Source organism: Paramisgurnus dabryanus, chromosome 23 (assembly GCF_030506205.2).
Source record: "Paramisgurnus dabryanus chromosome 23, PD_genome_1.1, whole genome shotgun sequence".
Lineage (NCBI taxonomy): Eukaryota > Metazoa > Chordata > Actinopteri > Cypriniformes > Cobitidae > Paramisgurnus > Paramisgurnus dabryanus.
This window is the reverse complement of record NC_133359.1, coordinates 20,445,157-20,463,908: the sequence shown is the minus strand read 5'-3', so window position 1 is coordinate 20,463,908 and position 18,752 is coordinate 20,445,157. Positions and strand designations below refer to the sequence as shown.

The 18,752-nt window shown below is 42.1% G+C and overlaps 1 protein-coding gene across 1 annotated transcript in view; it reads left to right on the top strand.

Moving 5' to 3' along the window:
* LOC135787783 (GTPase IMAP family member 8-like) overlaps positions 1-14,885 on the top strand; it is a 50,318-nt gene extending 35,433 nt beyond the window's left edge. The window contains exons 3-6 of the mRNA XM_073813407.1: positions 3,505-4,209; positions 8,831-9,442; positions 11,722-11,793; positions 14,356-14,885. Of these exons, the coding sequence (XP_073669508.1) occupies positions 3,505-4,209; positions 8,831-9,442; positions 11,722-11,793; positions 14,356-14,885 (1,919 nt within the window). The remainder of the gene's footprint in view (positions 1-3,504; positions 4,210-8,830; positions 9,443-11,721; positions 11,794-14,355) is intronic.
* The last annotated feature ends 3,867 nt before the right edge of the window (positions 14,886-18,752 follow it).

Genomic DNA, 18,752 nt, shown 5'->3' with positions numbered 1-18,752 from the left:
CAAACACCCACTCTTCTGAAGAGTCTGAAGGCACCGTTGATCCAGGGATCGCTTAAAGCGAATGGAAAGAGTGCGGTGGCCGAAGTAGGCAAAAGGAAGGAGTGGAGGCTGTTTGGAAAAGGAGCACCACGGAAAAAGGAGAGCTGTTGGGCTGCTGTTGGGTGCTGTTATTGTGCTGTATCTCGTCTGGATCGCTGCATTGTGTGCAACCACGGAAACTGGTCTTGTGAAAGCTTGAGGAAAATCTTCTTAGAAGAAACCGAGTCGCCAGTGATTGAGCGAAGGACGAATCAAAGATACGATCGACTAGGCTGAGTACGTAACGAATACTTACTGTTGTGCTGTGGGTGTGCTGTCATGTGTTGACGTTGTTGGAGCAGTCACACTGAAGAGCCTTCGCTAAAGGCCTTGTCGAAGACAAGTTACAGCCGTGGGTAAGCTAAACGGGGAAGCAGAGCAACAGAGTGTCATCTATAGAGTGAGTACCCAGATGTGTTTATAAAGTATTGAGGAGATTTCCTTACCTGATGTGTGTTGTGAGTTTACTACTCACTGTAGAGAGAAGAGTGGGCGAGCCGAGGAGTATAATCAGGAATAAACACAGGAGGTTCGGCGTTCACCCTTTAAGCACTTTTTCCCCCTCCACTAAGAACCACGCCCAGCCAAGCCACACGACGAACCCGGGTCAAGTTTTGGCTCCGTCCTTAGTCACGAAAAGTGTGAGGAGTGCTGTGGGTGAGTCATTGCCTTTATTGTGTGTGTGTGTGTGTGTGTGTGTGTGTATACTTAAGCTTGCAAAGGAGTGCTGTGCTTGTGTCGACAGGGGCCACTACAAACCAGGGAAGTCGTGAGGAGAGAACAGCCCGCTGAGGCTAGAGGAGTGTGGGCTTAAAGCAGATATTTATTGGACCTCCTGAGTGTAATGTGACGGATCCTTTCTGACTGTGAAGAAGGGCAGTGGTGAAGTATACCTACGAACTAGAGTGAGTAGACCATCTGGTAGTTGTTACCTTTGGACGAAGGGTGCCTGTGATTTCGCTGTGTGCTTTAACTACTTTTGTGTGTGTGGAGCCTCTTCAAAAGTTCGCCACACGAGCATATTGGCCGTCCCTTCGACCGACAGTGAGCCTTAGGTGGGCCGTGTGTTACCCCAGCCCTTCTGGAGGCCCATAACACCGAATGCCCACTGTGTTGGAACCTCACCCCCTCCAAACCTGGAAAGAAAGTTAAAGTTGCAGTTACCTGTGTAAACCCTTACCTCTGCTTACAGCTCCAAACCTGGAAAGTTCAAGTTGTAGTTACCTGTGTAAACCCTTACTTCTGCTTGCAGCGCCAAGCCTGGAAAGAAAGTTGAATTTGCAGTCACCTGTGTAAACCCTTGCTTACAGCTCCAAACCTGAGAAGAAAGTTAAAGTTGCAGTTACCTGTGTAACCTCTTATCTCCGCTTACAATCGGATCCAAAGAGGATCCAAATGCCCCCCCCCTGCTACGAAGGCCCGAGGACTGGGATGTTCTTTTTTTATATTTAAATCCCCCTACTACATTTTTTATATTTAATAAAAGTTGTTCAATTTTAATACTCTGTCTGTCTGGTCATTGGGGTGTTTTGGGACCTCCTCGGGGTGGAACTAGGAGGAGCGTGACCCGCGACAGGGGCGGTCCGCTTCTCCGGCCTGTGACAGACGTCTTCATCGTCTTGCTGCTCCTCCCCGTTCTGTGATTGGTTCCCTATTTCAGGGGCAAAATTGGTCCATAGTTTCCATGCTAGACTTGCAGCGTAAATAAATTTGCGCGCAAGGCAGCATGGAGAAACCCAGGCTAAGTATGCATATTAAACTTAACTAAACTCAGAGAATCTCCTAAGATGGTAAAAAGTGAATCGCCCCTTATAGATACTTTTACAACGCACGTGATCAAATAGCCTGCTCGCGCATTTTGGCAACGGAACAGAAGTGGTGTTATTCCTCATTGGTTTTAACATGTTAGCAACTCAGAAAGTTTATTAAAACAATTTCCCAGCATCAAAATGTCTGGTTGTTGCGTTTGGTTGCAATAATATAATATACTAAAATACGTATATGTGTATCTGGCCACTTTATATTTGGCCATCTGCTAACATCTTCTATCCACTCCACTATAGTACACAGATTTGGTAGCTGAGTTGAAAAAGTTTCTAAAGTCAACTTTTTAAAATAACTTTGTCTGTGCTGTTTCACTGCTGATTCTTGCCATACTTCTGTTGCCAAGATGTGTGCACATACGCTGCCACGTCATCATTGTGTACAAAAAGTAAAAGGGTCTATACAGTAGCCTATTTCTGGAGGTTGCGCACATTTAATTGTGTCTGACGACGACAAAGTCGCGCGTATATTATGGCGATACACGTGTGAAGTTTTGCTTTTTAGTAAATAGATAGTAGATTCATAATATCCACGTCATACAGCACTGTTTATGTTCTTTCCTTTAGCATACATTATCCTACGTACATTCGTTACAAAATTTAACTTTAAGTTAAACGTGTGTTTAAACTACACCTGGGGAAACTCACTGGACTCGGTCACTCCAGCCGGGAGTTGCAGGGCCACTGCCTCACCGCAGCAGACTCGCTGTGTGTGTGAGCTAGACTCGATGCGAACGCCGCTCGCATGCTTGAATCAGGGGCGTGGCTAAGTATTTGAAGGGAGGGGGGCTAAGAATACATTTAAAATTACAAATTTAATTGTTCATTTTTGGTAAATGTATTGTTTAGTTCAATGTTTTGAGAAGCTTTAGGACATAGTGTCGGTTTGTTTGTTTTTACAAGTACAGTTTTTGGATCACCCAAGTTAGATCTGCCCCTGTTGTGGGTGGTTATGGTCAGAAATTCAAAGGGGAGCAGGATTCGTAAAACAGTCCCTTGCAAGGCCCTAATGCACATTACGATATGATTTATGGATTTTCTGAATCAATATTGTTTTGTTAAATTTAATATTGTTCAAAATTGGAAAATGTTTTTACCCAGTCCTGTTTTCATTATCTGTTTTTCCTGTCCATTCCTTTCAAAATGCATATTGAATGAATGGAAGATACAGAGATAGTTGGGCCTATTAATCAAAAACATAAAGACTTCATAAAATAGCAAACAATAAAACAATGTAATAAAATTGTTTTAAGTATTAACCTATCTGAATTACATGTACAGTAAATGAATCAGTTATAATGCACATCTGTTAGTGCGGTGTAACAGGTTTAAATTTGTTACAAATGATAAAAGTTTCTTCTTTTACATTTTCAACCAGTATTTATGTCCAATTATTTTCTTTCATGGCATATAGCCAAATAAATGTGGGAAAATGTACATCCATTTGGTTGTTCTCAAAAAATAAACCCCAACAGGGTGATCACGACCCTGAAGCGAAGCAGATCAGTCTTGTATTTAACATGTGTGTAGCTTTAAATGTTATATTAATTTCACTTCAAAATATATGCTCATACCTTTTTCATATAAGTGTGTTTTGTTACAGGTGAAACTCAGAAGCTCTCAGATCTGAGGATTGTGTTAATGGGGTATAAATGTGCTGGTAAGAGTTCATTAGGAAACATCATCCTGAACAGAGAGGAGTTTGACTTGAAGAGATCTGCTCAGTGTGTGAAGAAACAGAGAGAAGTAGCAGACAGACACATCACTGTGATTGAAGCTCCTGGATGGTGGAGAAATGAACCTGTAGAGCTGAGCACTGAGTTACTGAAAGAAGAGATTTTACTCAGTGTGTCTCTGTGTCCTCCAGGACCTCACATTGTTCTTCTGGTTATACGTGTGGACAGAAGATTTAAAGAGGATGAGAGAAAAGTATTTGAGGGTTATGTTGATCTTCTCAGTGAGAGAGTCTGGAGTCACACTATAGTGCTCTTCACTCGTGGAGACTTTCTAGGAGACACAACTATAGAGAAACACATTGAGAGTGAAGGTGAGGATCTCCAGTGGCTGGTGGAGAAATGTGGGAACAGATATCATATTCTCAACAATAACAACAGAAGTGATGAGACTCAGATCAAAGATCTGCTGGAGAAGATAGAGGAGACAGTGACAGAAAACAATGGCTGCTGTTTTGAATTGGACAGAAAGATTTTACAGGAGATAGAAGAGAGAAGGAGAGCAGAGGAAGAGAGAGCAGAAGAACGAATGAAGAGGATGAAGAAACAGAGAGAGATGGTCAGATCACAGATGGGTGAGTCAAAAAAAAAAAAAAAAATAGAAAATCTCTTGTAAAGGTCATAGACAGTATAATAAATGTAATAATTTTAATTGTATACATTTTGTTTTAAGTAAAGAAACATTTTTATTTAAAGTCATTTAATCAGAATGGATTCATTATCTATGTCATGACATATATGATGGTGATCCAAACACAAGAATCCCTAACATTGTCTGAAATACGATCTACTGGAAACATTTTGAAATGTTTAACAACAGTAAGATAAAGTTCAAACTGCATGATTTTTTCAGTTTTTTTTTTTGTATTAGTGCCACAACAACACATGACCATGGTTCACCAACTCTTCATGTTTTTATATTTTTGTGGTTTATGTTTGTAGTAATTAATCCCATATAGACAGATTATAATGTCACAAAATGTTGTAATTTTTTTTATATTATTAGATTTAGAGTAAATAAATGACAAGACACAGCTTTCAGTTTAATCTTATTTTAGGTACTTAAGGTATTTAAGATGTGTATTAATCTCAAAGAAATTCACTAAAACAAATGTGCTATAAAAAGGATACAACACAATTATTGACATCAGCATCAAGAACCATACCTTTCCATTATATAATTAAGCAATATTTGCTTGAGTAGGAGGAGTGTGATATAGGTCTATATCATCAAGGCTGTGATTAGGCCAGAGGCACGAGGCCGCAGGTCGAGTATAGGAGGCAATCACAGCTGTGATGATATAGAGCTATATCACATGTCTCCGAGAGCGATATTGCTTTTTACAATAGATCGACGGCACAAGTTAAATGAAAAATGAAAACTAGAAAACAAGAACATAGTGTTTTTAAAACCCTCTTTTGTGAGGAACTACTTTCTTCCGCCATTCATTTGTGAACAGAACCCTTTCCGGTAAATCAGTTCTGCCCATTTACCAGTAAGAGAGGTTGTAAGATTACTAGTAATTTACCGGTAAGTGCTATGTGTGAACGAAAAATATAGATTACCGACGTCAGTCCGCGCTGACAGCTTTGGGTCGATCATAACGTTTTGATACAGATGACGCTTTTACCCCCTCACTGTGTACGGAAGTTCCCTTTTCCATTGGTCACTACGACGTCACGTTGTGACTGACGAATTGGGAACACGCCTCGCAGGACCAATCTACTTCAAGAACTACTAACATGCCAATGAACTTGGCATGCATATATTTGCATCTGCTGGCGCCGCCCCGCCGCTCATGATTTAAACGAGAGGCAGGTGCAATATCATCAGCTTTTCACTTCGAAAGCTGGCAGTAATCTGCTCACGAGAAGCTACACTCTCTGCTCTTTGTAGAACACTGCGTGTTCGAGTTGGTCTGGCAAAGGCACTGACCTGGCACTACGAGCGACTTAGGTTCTCCGCACATGTTGTCGGACATGCTATGCCTGTCCTAGGTGGTCCTGGAACACCATCTCTGGTTGTGTCTTGCGGGCCTTAAGTAGGTCATCAAGAATCGTATCCTAATGCTCCATTTTAGACCAGCCATTTCGGCGACGCGGCTGAGAGCGTCCAACAATTCTCGGCCGCCCTAGAGCAGACTGAGGCATCGTGCCACATCAGAGCCTAGCTGCCCCCTCCGTTACGTCAGTAACTTGGTCTGCTTCTCGTTGAGGGCGTCCTGCTATGGCCTTTTTTGTTCCTCCATCCCGGCAGCTCTGAGGAACCTGTCGTAAGCAGGTCTCCCTGCCCACTCAGCCCGCTACAGAGGTGGAAAACGAAACCCAGCGGCCCTGAGTCAGGCGACCTGGAGATGGAGGGGATCGGCCTTCAAGAGTTGGTGAAAGCACCACTCCTCCCCCCGGAGGCGGGCCGAATGGGGAATCCTTGGTTTCGTTTTGTTCTGTTCCGCCGGCTTCAGTCGGCACCCACTAAACCTTAAGAGCGAATTCCTCTTCCTTCTCCAGGTCCGGAGGCATGTAGGAGTGTCAGACGGGCTCAAAACCCTACGTTCTCCTCTTCCTTGTTCGCCAGCGGATGTGGCGAGCGTCCCGGGACATCTACAAAAGACCCCCTTTGCTCAGCCATCCATCAGCAGGGTCGAGTGAGTGTTTCATTACACACAACGTCTCACAATGCGGCCAAAGCGCAGGCGTCTTTGAGTTCCCCCGACTCCGCTCGCCGCGGGGAACACCTATCGTGCCGTTAATTTCCCCTCGCTCTGTATCTGGGGGCCTGGGAAGAGCTTCCCAGCCCAACGCGTTGGCTTTTACGCATCGATCCGTCTCGGTTATGCATTCAGTTTGCCCGGCTACCTCCCAAATATTTAGGCATTCGCTTCACCACGGTGAAGGCTGCCGATGCACACATACAGCGTGCAGAGATTGCTGTCCTATTGGCGAAGGACGCGATTGAGCCGGCCCCTCCAGCCGAGATGAAGTCCGGGCTTTACAGCCCTTACTTCATTGTACCCAAGAAAAGCGGCGTGTTGCGTCTGATCCTAGATCTGCGCGTACTGAATCGAGCACTTCACAGAATGCCGTTCAAAATGTTAACGCAGAGGTGCATATTTCAATGCATCCGCCCACAGGATTGTTTTGCAGCCATCGACCTGGAGGATGCACACTTTTATCTACTCCCCAGACACAGGCCGTTTCTCCGCTTTGCGTTCGAGAGGAGGGCATATCAGTACGAAGTCTTACCGTTCGGGCTCTCTCTCTCCCCGTGTATTCACAAAAGTTGCGGAAGGCGCACTGAAGCCCCTGAGAGAGAGCGGTGTTCGCATTTTGGCGTATCTAGATGATTGGCTCATAATAGCTCAGTTTCGTTAGATGCTGTGTACACACATAGATTGTGTACTTAAACACCTCGCCCGTCTCGGTCTTCAGGTCAACTGGGAAAAGAGTAAACTTTGCCCCGTGCAGAGGATCTCTTTTCTCGGTATGGAACTGGATTCGGTCGATTTAACAGCACGTCTCACAGAAGCACGTGTTCAGTCTATTCTGGCTTGCCCCAAAGGCAGGGTTGCAGTCCCTCTGAAACAGATTCAGAGGCTTCTGGGGCATATGACAGCAGCTGCAGCTGTGACACCACTCGGGCTGCTCCATATGAGACCGCTTCAGCGTTGGCTTCGCGACCAAGTCCCATCTCACTTTCACTCCGTGGTCAGTCCCAGCGTTTCTCAGGGTGGGGGTGCCACTGAGACAGGTCTCCAGGTATGTCATTGTATGCACAGATGCCTCTACCGTGGGGTGGGAAGCCACGTACAGCGGGCATAAATTGTCTCGAGCTGTGGACTTTTATATCTTGCACTCGTCCGTTTCATCAACGAGATTCGAGGCAAAGATGTATTAGTGCGCACACTGTGACAACACTGCGGCTGTAGTGTATATCAATCGCCAAGACGGTCTACACTCTCATCACCTGTCTCATCTCGCCCGTCATCTCCTCGTTTGGAGTCAGAAGAATCTGAGGTCTCTTCATGCCATTCACATCTCGGGGTTGCTGAACACAGCGGCAGACGCGCTCTCACGAGCAGCGTGCTCCGACAAGTGGCGACTCCAACATCAGTCGGTTGAGCTTATTTGGAAACTTTTCGGCAGAGCGCAGATAGATCTGTTTGCATCTCCAGAGACAACCCATTGTCGCCTGTTCTATTCATTGACCGGGGAACACTCAGCGTGGATCCACTTGCACACAGCTGGCTGCGGGGCCTCCCGCAAATATGCGTTCTCTCCAGTAAGCCTTATTGCGCAGACACTGTGCAAAGTCAGGGAGGACGAGGAGTGTAGACAAAGCCTTAGTCTTTTGGACGAAAATGCTTTTTAGTTTTAGTCACATTTTAGTCACTTATAAACTTGATAGTTTAAGTCAAGTTTAAGTCAATTTTAGTAAAAAAAAGTATTCTTTAACAAATTAATTTAGGTTAAAAAGTGTGGTGTATTTAATAATATTAAAATGTGCATTAAGGTTATCCCTGAGGGCTTGCCGTTGTTTTAGTCGGTGTGCCTTCTGTCGTAACAAAAATGTTGAGTCTGATATACCCTCAGGGGATGACATGCATTGTGAACGTCAGACTTATAATAATTTTCGTTCCGTCTCAACTCGTCAACAAAAGTTTGAAAGAGTCTTGTCATGTTTTCGTCACCTTAAAGCCATTTTTAGCTAGTCATCGTTGCATTAGAGTTATAAAAAAAGGTTTACGAAAAATAATTTCGTTATTGTCACTGTTGGTGAAAACAACACTGATTAGTAAAGATAGCGCACCTATTCAAACATTTGCTTTAAAAAATCGTACATGTGAGTTACAGCGCTACCACCGAGTGTCAGTGTTCGCATACGCTGCGTACTACATCCTCTCCTCCGACACTTCTATTTGATGCTGGCTCTGAGGTATCTGTGTCTGATGGTCAAAAATTAGATTTTATTGGTTTGGGGTTGATCAAACCAGCAGTTTTTGGTCTCATGAATCTATGATTGTTTTTGTTTTTATTCATATTTAGTCTCTTTCGTTGCTATTTGATCTGATTTTCGATTTAATCTTAATGAAAATCCTCTGTTAAATTTGTTATTTTAAACCTACGGTTGTGTTGTATTTATATCTTCTTTTCAGTACAATATAATTTTGAATAAGTGTGTTTGTGTATTTGTTACAGGTGAAACTCAGAAGCTCTCAGATCTGAGGATTGTGTTAATGGGATATAAATGTGCTGGTAAGAGTTCATCAGGAAACATCATCCTGAACAGAAAGAAGTTTAACTTGAAGACATCTGCTCAGTGTGTGAAGAGACAGAGAGACGTAGCAGACAGACACATCACTGTGATTGAAGCTCCTGGATGGTGGATTGATGAACCTGTAGAGAAGAGCACTGAGTTACTGAAAGAAGAGATTTTACTCAGTGTATCTCTGTGTCCTCCAGGACCTCACATTGTTCTTCTGGTTATTTGTGTGGACTACAGATTTAAAGAGGATGAGAGAAAAGTATTACAGGGTTATGTTGATCTTCTGGGTGAGAGAGTCTGGAGTCACACTATAGTGCTCTTCACTCATGGAGACTTTCTAGGAGACACAACTATAGAGCAACACATTGAGAGTGAAGGTGAGGATCTCCAGTGGCTGGTGGAGAAATGTGGGAACAGATATCATCTTCTCAACAATAAGAACAGAAGTGATGAGACTCAGATCAAAGATCTGCTGGAGAAGATAGAGGAGACAGTGACAGAAAACAACGGCTGCTGTTTTGAAATGGACAGAAAGAGAGCAGAAGGTGAGAGAACAAGATCACACATTAGTAAGTGAATACAGTCTATATTTAATGAATCATTAACAAGATGTTTGTCATTCCACATTTGCCAACTGCTAAGCACCAGTGCTTTTAAAGTCTAAGGGGTGGTTTCCCGGGCAGGGATTATCTTAAACCAGGACTAGACCTTAGTTTAATTAGGAAATATAACTAGTTTTAACAAACATGCCTTTCTAAAAACATTACTTTTGTGCATTTTGAGGCAAAACAAAGGGCACTGGTGTATTTTAAGATATGTCAGTGCAAGTTGTTTTCAGTTTGGACAGCTCTTACATTTATTTTAGTCTAGGACTAGTCTAATCCCTGTCAGGAAACTGCCCTAAATGTTTTTATAAATAGACCCCTCCCACTTCCTGCTGGCCACTACGATGTATTTTTCCTGTCGCTTAGGGATTTGCCATGTTTTATTTTTTTAAACATTGATTATTGCCATGTTCAAATGAATTTATCAACTGCTAAAGCAAATTTCAAGAAAGGCTACACATTCTTAGGTTACCTGCACAAATATGAGGTAAGATGTATTGTTGCAATGGTTAGCTGTGAGCTAACTCCTTTGAATTTTCATGGCATAGTGTCAAAAAATGGTCAGGTCCTGCAAATATCCCTCTCATCTTTAAATGCTCAATAGTCAAGGGTGATAAGTTATAACACATTTTTATTATCACAGAACAAACTGCAATCGCAGCACATGCGCAGCAAGATAATGAAAAGCTAATGAACCTCGTAACAGCAATGCAGTAACAGTCATAAAAATATCCTTGAACTTTCAGGAAAATTGCTCCTATTGAACTTTAAACAACCTCAATACTATGCAGCTTCTTTCTCTCTCATATTCACCATGTTATGACATTAAAATTCAAAAGATTTAGCTAACTTCTACCCATTCCGAAAATTCATCTTATCACCTTACCTTTATGTTTGTGCAGATAACTCTTGACAGAGAACCTTCCCTTTTATTTATGCTTTTTATTATTCTGTTGTGAATACTTCTAAGTAGGGATGTCCCGATCAGGTTTTTTTGCCCTCGAGTCCGAGTCATTTGATTTTGAGTATCTGCCGATACTGAGTCCCGATCCGATTCTTCTATAATTCATTATGTCATGCCGCACACATTGCTGTTTCTGTGTGGAGTCAAAAGAGTCTAACTCTGTGCCAGTACATAACTATTGATGTATTAAAAAAAAATAATGAATATATACTATATATGTTCAGGGGTTAAATTGGGATTTGTTTTGTGGGGATGCTCTGTTAGGAGGGAGGGTTCGAGAGGTAACATGTTTAATCCTAATGACAGCAAAGCCACTGGTCTGTTTCAATGACATTTTGACACCCTATATGCATTTGTTGCACATGTCATTATGCACAATTGATCAAACTTTTAAAGAAAGTTATAAGAATCAACCTCCTTGACTAATTCTAGGCATAAGATAGGCTACCCAAAAAGACTCAATTAACAAGAAAAACAACGTACTGATTCAGCAATATGTCTTATAAATTAGCCATAGAGATTCCCTAAGCTGGTCAGCAGTTAGTTAAACAATCACTATAGTTAGGTTGTAATTTATTTGTATAATCAAAATACACTATTTTATTAAACAATACAACAAGTTGTATCCAGTTATCCAGTTAACATATTGTAATAAGATGATTGATATGGCTATATATACTTTAATACTTTGTTTCTACACTTCTATTAAGTTTTTTCAAGGTTTGCACCCTTCTTACCTCTCTCTATCGCTCATCTCTACAATGTGTAATGTGATTCTCCTGCGCGAATGCGCGTTCTTGAGGTTCTGAGTGAGACACGGAGCTGCGTGACGTTACTGATGCAGATTAACTGAGCACATAGTGACAAAAACGATCAACGCGTCGTTTAAATGAGCGGTAAAAACCCGGTTTTGGGTGCACCGCATGCACGAGTGTGTGAAGCCTATGAATGAAAACAGTTGATTATTCGCTCAGTTCATACGCACCAGCGCAGCGCGTACACTGAGCAGAGCGAGACCTTCAGTATGTGTGCTGGCCCAATTTAAACCCTGCATATGTATCCGAGTCCTGATCGGAAGGTAACGTCCAATTCCGATCGAGTCTGAAACCACATGATCGGGGCTGATTTCCGATCACGTGATCAGATCGGCACATCCCTACTTTTAAGCAGGAAATAGTTGTTTTTTTCTCATTTATAAGTATGAAAAATTTTTCATACTATCTTACAATCTTCTTTTCTTGATCATTATTTCCAGTGCCTTTAGAGAAGATGTTTGATACAGTCTTTCTGATGAGTTCTGCTTACGGTTCTGTCAGATCGAGATCAGGTGAGGGCAATACATCATTTTTGTGTCATCACACTCATTCACTCACTATCTATAGCACCAAATAAAATATTTTGAATAATGTTCACATTGCTATACCATACAGAATATTTTTTTAAGGGCAGGGGCTCAAGCGAAAAATTAGGGCAACACTTTCATAAATGTTTTTTTTTTTTTAAAGTTACAATAACACATCTTTTATTTACTTAATAATTAATTTTTAGAGTTACATCAATTCATGTCAAATTCTTATATTGAATAAATACGTTCATTTAGAATAATAAGACACATATAGTGTTATAGTGTCAAAAAAAAATCTGTGTTTGCATATCAAATGAATTTGATAAAGAACTCTTGGTTGTTTGTGTCATGCAGTGGCGGAGCTAGACTTTTAAAACAGGGGTGGCAAAGGGGTGTCAAGGTATTATTTTGGGGGGTCAATGTACAAAGTGTTTACTTACACTAAAAATAAATCATTTTCCACAAAATGTATATAGATTAAATTAAAGTTGTTTATTTTCCAAAATGTACACAATTATATATGTATTAAGTATACAGCAAAAATAGAACAACTGGGATCTGTTTGGCCCTGATCTGCACCTGACTTTTGCTTCTTTAGAAAGAAGTTGGTAATTTCGCTGTCCCTATAGTTACACACCTCATGAAGAAACCAAAATTTTGAACAATTTGCTTTTTATTATTTACCATAAGTACACCGTTACTAATAATACAAATATTAAAATAATACACTACGACAAAATCTGAGTATATTGAGGTCTAGCCTATTTGACAACACAAGGAAAATTGCTTACAGACGTCTAGACATGTTATGTTAAGGGAGGAGGGAACGAGTTTCCGTTACCTTTAATGTAATGGTGTAAATAGACTTCTGTCCCTCACATTAAATTATGGAATGGCTTCAGATGACTTTGTGAAATTATAATCCAACCCTCTCAGACCCAAGTCACCCAAACTGACGTTTAAAAAAAGCGTACTGTTTACATCCTTGTACTATATCCACGGTCGTTTTATTAAGTTCAATATGCTGCATTACACGTGCCAATATGAATAAGCCTACCTTATGTCTGTGATTGTTGCTGAACATTTGCTAACGACATGTTTTTTTATTGTTTTAAGCATCTTCACGCAGGCGTGACAGTATTAGTCAGTTTCACAAGACTAGTAAGGCTCATTGAAGTATTAATGCTAAGCACTACAGTGCAATGTCTTCCTTACTTCCCGTTAAAACAGTACTTCGTTTAATTTAATACCAATAAAAGCCGTACATACCAGCAAAACGCTCTTCATCGATCCTGTGCGTGCTGCCGCGTTATGTTTTGGAGCACCAAGGAGCTCGTGTCAGCTTAACCAATAGGCTTGTTTCGACGTCATGCGGCGCCGCAAGAATCGCTAGCTGGATTACGTCAAAGTACCGCGAGAGCGATTCGCGAAATCATACGGAGGAGTTTGCTTTTAAATCACTCTCGCGGAACTTTGACGTCATCCAGCAGTCGGTTCTTGCCGTGCCGCATGAAGTCGAAAAGATAGCAAATGAAAATGAAAAGATAGCAGCAACAGCACGCTTGTGCGTGCTGCGTATAGGGCAATTTATAGTCGTGCGTAGGTCCTACGCCGTATCCGTAGCCTGTGCGTAGCTCTGCGTAGCCTGACGCGCACCTCACAAAATTCCTAACAGCGCGTCGGCTCTACGCGGACCGTAAGCGCTGTGATTGGTCCACCAGAACCCCTCCCGTCAGGTAAAAAAACTGCGTCATAGGTATTTCCGTTTGAGACGGTGAAAACAAGTTGAGGAGTGATTTAACTCAAACTGCAACATAAGTCGCTGTTTATTTACTTCAGTGGTTTTCAATCTTGTCCTAGGGGACCCACAGCTCTGCACATTTTGTATGTCTCCCTTAACTGACACACCCAGTTCTGTTCATGGATCTCTCCCTTAATGAGCTGATGATCTGAATCAGGTGTGTTAGATAAGGGAGACATGCAAAATGTGCAGGGCAGTGGGTCCCCTAGGACAAGATTGAAAATCACTGATTTACTTCCACCATTGGTGGTCTTCTCAAATTATACACAAGTTGCTATTTCTTCTTCGTTTGTCGGTTAACTTGCTTAGCTTCTTCTTCTGTGACGAGTTCTGCTGCTACTGTGGTTACACGCGTGATTACTGCCAACCAGCGGTTTCGCGTGTGTTTGCACGTCGACGCGGACGGCGACGCACAAGTATAAATGAAAACCGAAGCGGAACCTACGCCGTCGCTGCTACGCCGTAGGACCTACGCACGACTATAAATCGCCCTTAAGGATGCATTCACGTCCGCTGGGAGATTTGAGAAATGTTCGTAAAAATCAAACAGTATGTTTTCAGCGGGGTGGCAACAGGAGTGGCAAGGACTTCGTCTGGGGTGGCAATTGCCACCCCAAATAGCCCTCTGGCTCCGCCACTGGTGTCATGTCCTCGCTCTGATCACTCTGGGTTGGTGTTTGTGCTGTGTGTGTGTGTCTGCTCTCTGTTCTCTCGGTTACGCCCCCCCTTATTCTCTTCCCAAGAACTCGATGCTGCTGTCCCCTCGGCTCTGGCTTTCGTACAGCGCTGCCGCCGCACCTGGAAGAAAGCCAGAGAAATAATGATCTGGTCCTTCAGGACTGTCAAAGCAGCAGCCGACCACCGCCGGTCCTCTCCTCCAGCCTTCGTGTGTGGTCAGCGGGTATGGCTTTCCACCAAGGATCTGCCTTCTCGTAAGCTGGCACCCAGATTCATTGGTCCATACCGCATCACTAAGGTGGTTAATCCGGTGGCTGTTCGTCTCAAACTACCGCCCACCCTCAGTCGAGTTCACCCTGTTTTTCATATTTCCAGGGTTAAACCGTTTTTTTCCTCTAAACTTAATCCGGCCACTAATCGCCCCGCCCCCTCCCTCCCCCTCGTCTTGTGGATGGCTCTCCGGCTTACACAGTCAGACGGTTACTCGACGTTCGCCGACGTGGCCGTGGTTTTCAGTACCTTGTGGACTGGCAGGGGTATGGCGCAGAGGAAAGGTGTTGGGTTCCGTCCCGCGACATCCTGGACCGGTCGTTGATCTGGGACCAGTGTTGTTTTCGTCAACGATGACGATAACGAAATGATTTCGTTGACGCACCTATTTTTTATGACGCTAACGCGACGATGACTAGCTAAAAATGTCTCTAAGGTGACGAAAACATGACGAGACGCTTTCGAGTTTTCGTTGACGAGACGAGACGGAACGAAAATGAATGTAAGTCTGACGTTTACAATGCATGTCATTTCTGCATATTTTGCGTGAAATCTGTCTGTTTTTAGCTAAAAAGTATCAGCAATGCTGCCGTTTCCTATCCTTGTTTTGGGTCAACACAGTCACGCCCACCACCCGGCTGCCGCCATGCCGCGCACGCGCACCAGATTTCAAACAACAACAACACACCTGCGGCTGTGGCGAGTTCGAAGGACGTAGCGGAGGCGCCAATAAACGGAAACGACGAGATGATTAATGGACATACTTTCAGTATAATCTATCAGACAGAAAAACGGAATGCATATTGGGAGACGACGGTAAATGTGGCCACAAATAGGGCAAGAATGGGAAGAATACCACCAACCTCAAGCGGCACCTGAAGGCTCATCACGCTAATATTTTTTTAAAGGTAACTAACCAGTCATGCTGTTAACAATCATATACATTTTACTCGACATTCGGCTTGTGACACATTTCATGGTAAGCTTAAGGTTTTACATGTATCTACTTGTCAAACCTAAGCCCATTTCCTATACTTTTTGTGGTGTATTTAAAAAAGGCAAGGCACGCGTTTCTCAAATTTATAAGTGAGGTCTCAGCGTAACACACAAACTCAACATGAGGGTATATCAGGCTCAACTTTTTTGTTATGACATGCGCAGAAGGCACATCGACTACAATGGCAAGACCTCAGGGAGAACCTTAATGCACATTTTAATAGTATTAAATACACCACACTTTTTAACCTAAATTAATTTGTTAAAAAATTCTTTTTTTTACTAAAATTGACTTAAACTTGACTAAAACCTTTTTGCGTTTTCGTCGACTAAAACTTGACTAAAACCTTTTTGTGTTTTCGTCGACTAAAACGTGACTAAAACTAACAATTTCATAAGTGACTAAAATGTGACTAAAACTAAAAGCATTTTCGTCCAAAAGACTAAGACTAAAACGAAAACTAAAAGGGCTGCCAAAAACAACACTGTCTGGGACTTCCATCGGCGACAAGGTGAGCCTCCTCCTGGGTCGCCCAGTGGCGCCCGTGGGGGAGGGGGTACTGTCATGTTCTCGCTCTGATCACTCTGGGTTGGTGTTTGTGCTGTGTGTGTGTCTGCTCTCACCTGTTGGGCGTGTGCGCTGTTTTGACGGCTCGCGCTGTTTTAACAGCTCGCGCTGTTTTGACAGCTGCCACGTGCTCCTCTGTCTGCCCCGCCCTTCTCGTCTCCTCTGTCATTATCTCATTAGTTTCACACCGGTGCTCCCTTCTCTCTCTAATTCCCTGTTCTTTTATTCCCCGTGTTTCTTTCGTTCCTTGTCAGTCCGTACTGGTTGACTCCTGTGATTTGTCTCCCAGCTAATCATAATTTTGTAAATTTTCAAGTTTCTAGAAGTCAAGTTATAATCATAGTTAAAGTCAAGTCTTGTTTGTTATCTGTCTTCTCGTCCCGTGATCTTCAGGCTCCAGGATTGTGCTTCGGTTTTCTTTTTCTCTCGTTTGCTGTCTTCTCAGTGCATCTCGGTTTGGAGGAGCATTATCTGAGTCTACCAACATCTCACCAGTGACAGCAGGAGCTCTGAACTTTCTGCCCGCTCCGGCGGAGTTAAGACGCTGTCCAGCGTGTCCGTGCTGAATGTTTTTCCTCTGTTGGTGACTCTGTATCCAGTTCAGCTCGCCTGTGCTTTTTGCTCCCCTCCTGTTTTGAGACTTTAGATTTAATAAACTGTTTTCTGCTCTCCCGCATCTGAGTCCGTTACTGCACCCATGACAGTTTGATGTTACTTAACCAATGGCGTAACTTTGGGTCTACCATTGGGGGGGGGGGGGTTAAACTCGCGACATATTTATTTATTTATTGAATCATTTTCTTGTGTAAAAGGTAACATGCTAATTTGCCTTTCCTGTATTAGAAATACATTAGTAATACTTTTAGTCCAGGATAAGAAATAGCAGATAAGAAACTGTTCACACATTATAATTAGATGATTCTTTCACCTTCCACATAGTCTGGTATAGTAGTTTCTCTTGTAAACTATCTTTTGGAACAGCTGATTTGCAACAGGTAGTGTAGGCCAGAGTATGATAACATTATATATTTTGGGTGACATTTTACAAATATTGCAGGTAGGCCTAATACATTAATAAAAAAATATATGAATACTATATTCTAAAACATAAAAGATGAGGGAAGCATGATGTTTTAAGAGATTAGTTCATAGTTGTTAGTTATAGTTTATTAGTTTTTTTAACAAACTTTAATATTCTGTATATTTTGTAATGCACTGTAAGTCGCTTTGGATAAAAGCCTTAATATTTTCATAAAAATATAAAAATAACAGTATTTAATCTGTATTTAAATACATTTTACAACATATGACAATCTTAACCCAATACAGTGTTTCTAAATTGATATTTAGTCAAGGAACCTAATGTCAATTACTGTAGTTGGGTAGTGCAGCTCTAAATATGACATAACAAATAACTGATTTAATGATTTTAAACAGATTCATTGTCAGTGCAGTTTTGACATACGACGATGGCCGGGCAAATTGTAATTTCGAGTCCTGCGATAAGTTATTAACATAATGTACAAGTTCCTGTTATTTAACAGTGCTCACTTTGTTTGACGTCTTTGCTGGAAGCTGTTGCGGGTCGGGCTGCATCTCTGTCGGCATCCTCGCTGACTTGGGGTGTGGGAGGCGGATGGAGCGGACGAGGGCGCTTGGCAATCGCTGAGCTGCTGGTTAACAACACTGATGTTGATTACTATCGTTAGCTTGAACTGTTAGATAAAAACGGGGATGTAGCATTGCGATGTTGTTTGTAAATCTGAAAAAAGGTTTCAGTAGTTCGCTTCATCTTTCCTATAAATGATGGCAGGCAGTGAACCAGGTAGTGATTGACAGTTCTCTAATCCAATTGCGTTGGACATTGTCAGAATGATGGCAACCTAGCCCAATGGCATTTTGGCTAATGATATTTCAAGAGAATCCGGTGCCTCTGTCCTCCTCTCGCATAGTAACTTATTTTACTGAGTGTTTTAGGGTATATTTGCGTTTATTCACATCATGCGATTGGATAAGCTACAAGAGAAGTGGAAATACGCCGTATACCTGCGTATACCCTGCACTAAATCACTGTTTAGAAGTGGGTATACGCATATCCGACTGAAAAAGAAGTGAGAATACAACGTATTACCTGCGTATACCCTGGACTACAGCACTGGGTCATACCAAGTAGTCGGGGCAGGGGGGGTACATTACAGATTATTTAAAATATAATACTATCTTTCTTGCTGTCAAATGAAATTAATAAAGAAAATGAACAAAAGTGTTCATTTGGAACATTTCATATTTATTTTAATCTGAATGACGTGATTATATTGGGGGGGGGGGGGTTATATTAGCTGGATTTGATTTTTGAGGGGGTCATGACCCCCGTAACCCCCGTGCAAATTACGCGCATGTACTTAACTGTATTATGTAATAAACAAAAAGCAACAACTTTTACTGGTGCAAGTTTAATTGTGACAAAAATTGCTACTATTAAATGTTAAGACAACATATAAAAATATTGTTTTTACTGAGTTTACATACTGGCAGCCCACCTCTATTACCACTAGGTACGTTAACATGCAACCAAATAATCTGTTTGTAATCGTATTGATGGCTCAATCGTATAGAAAAGCCTTCATG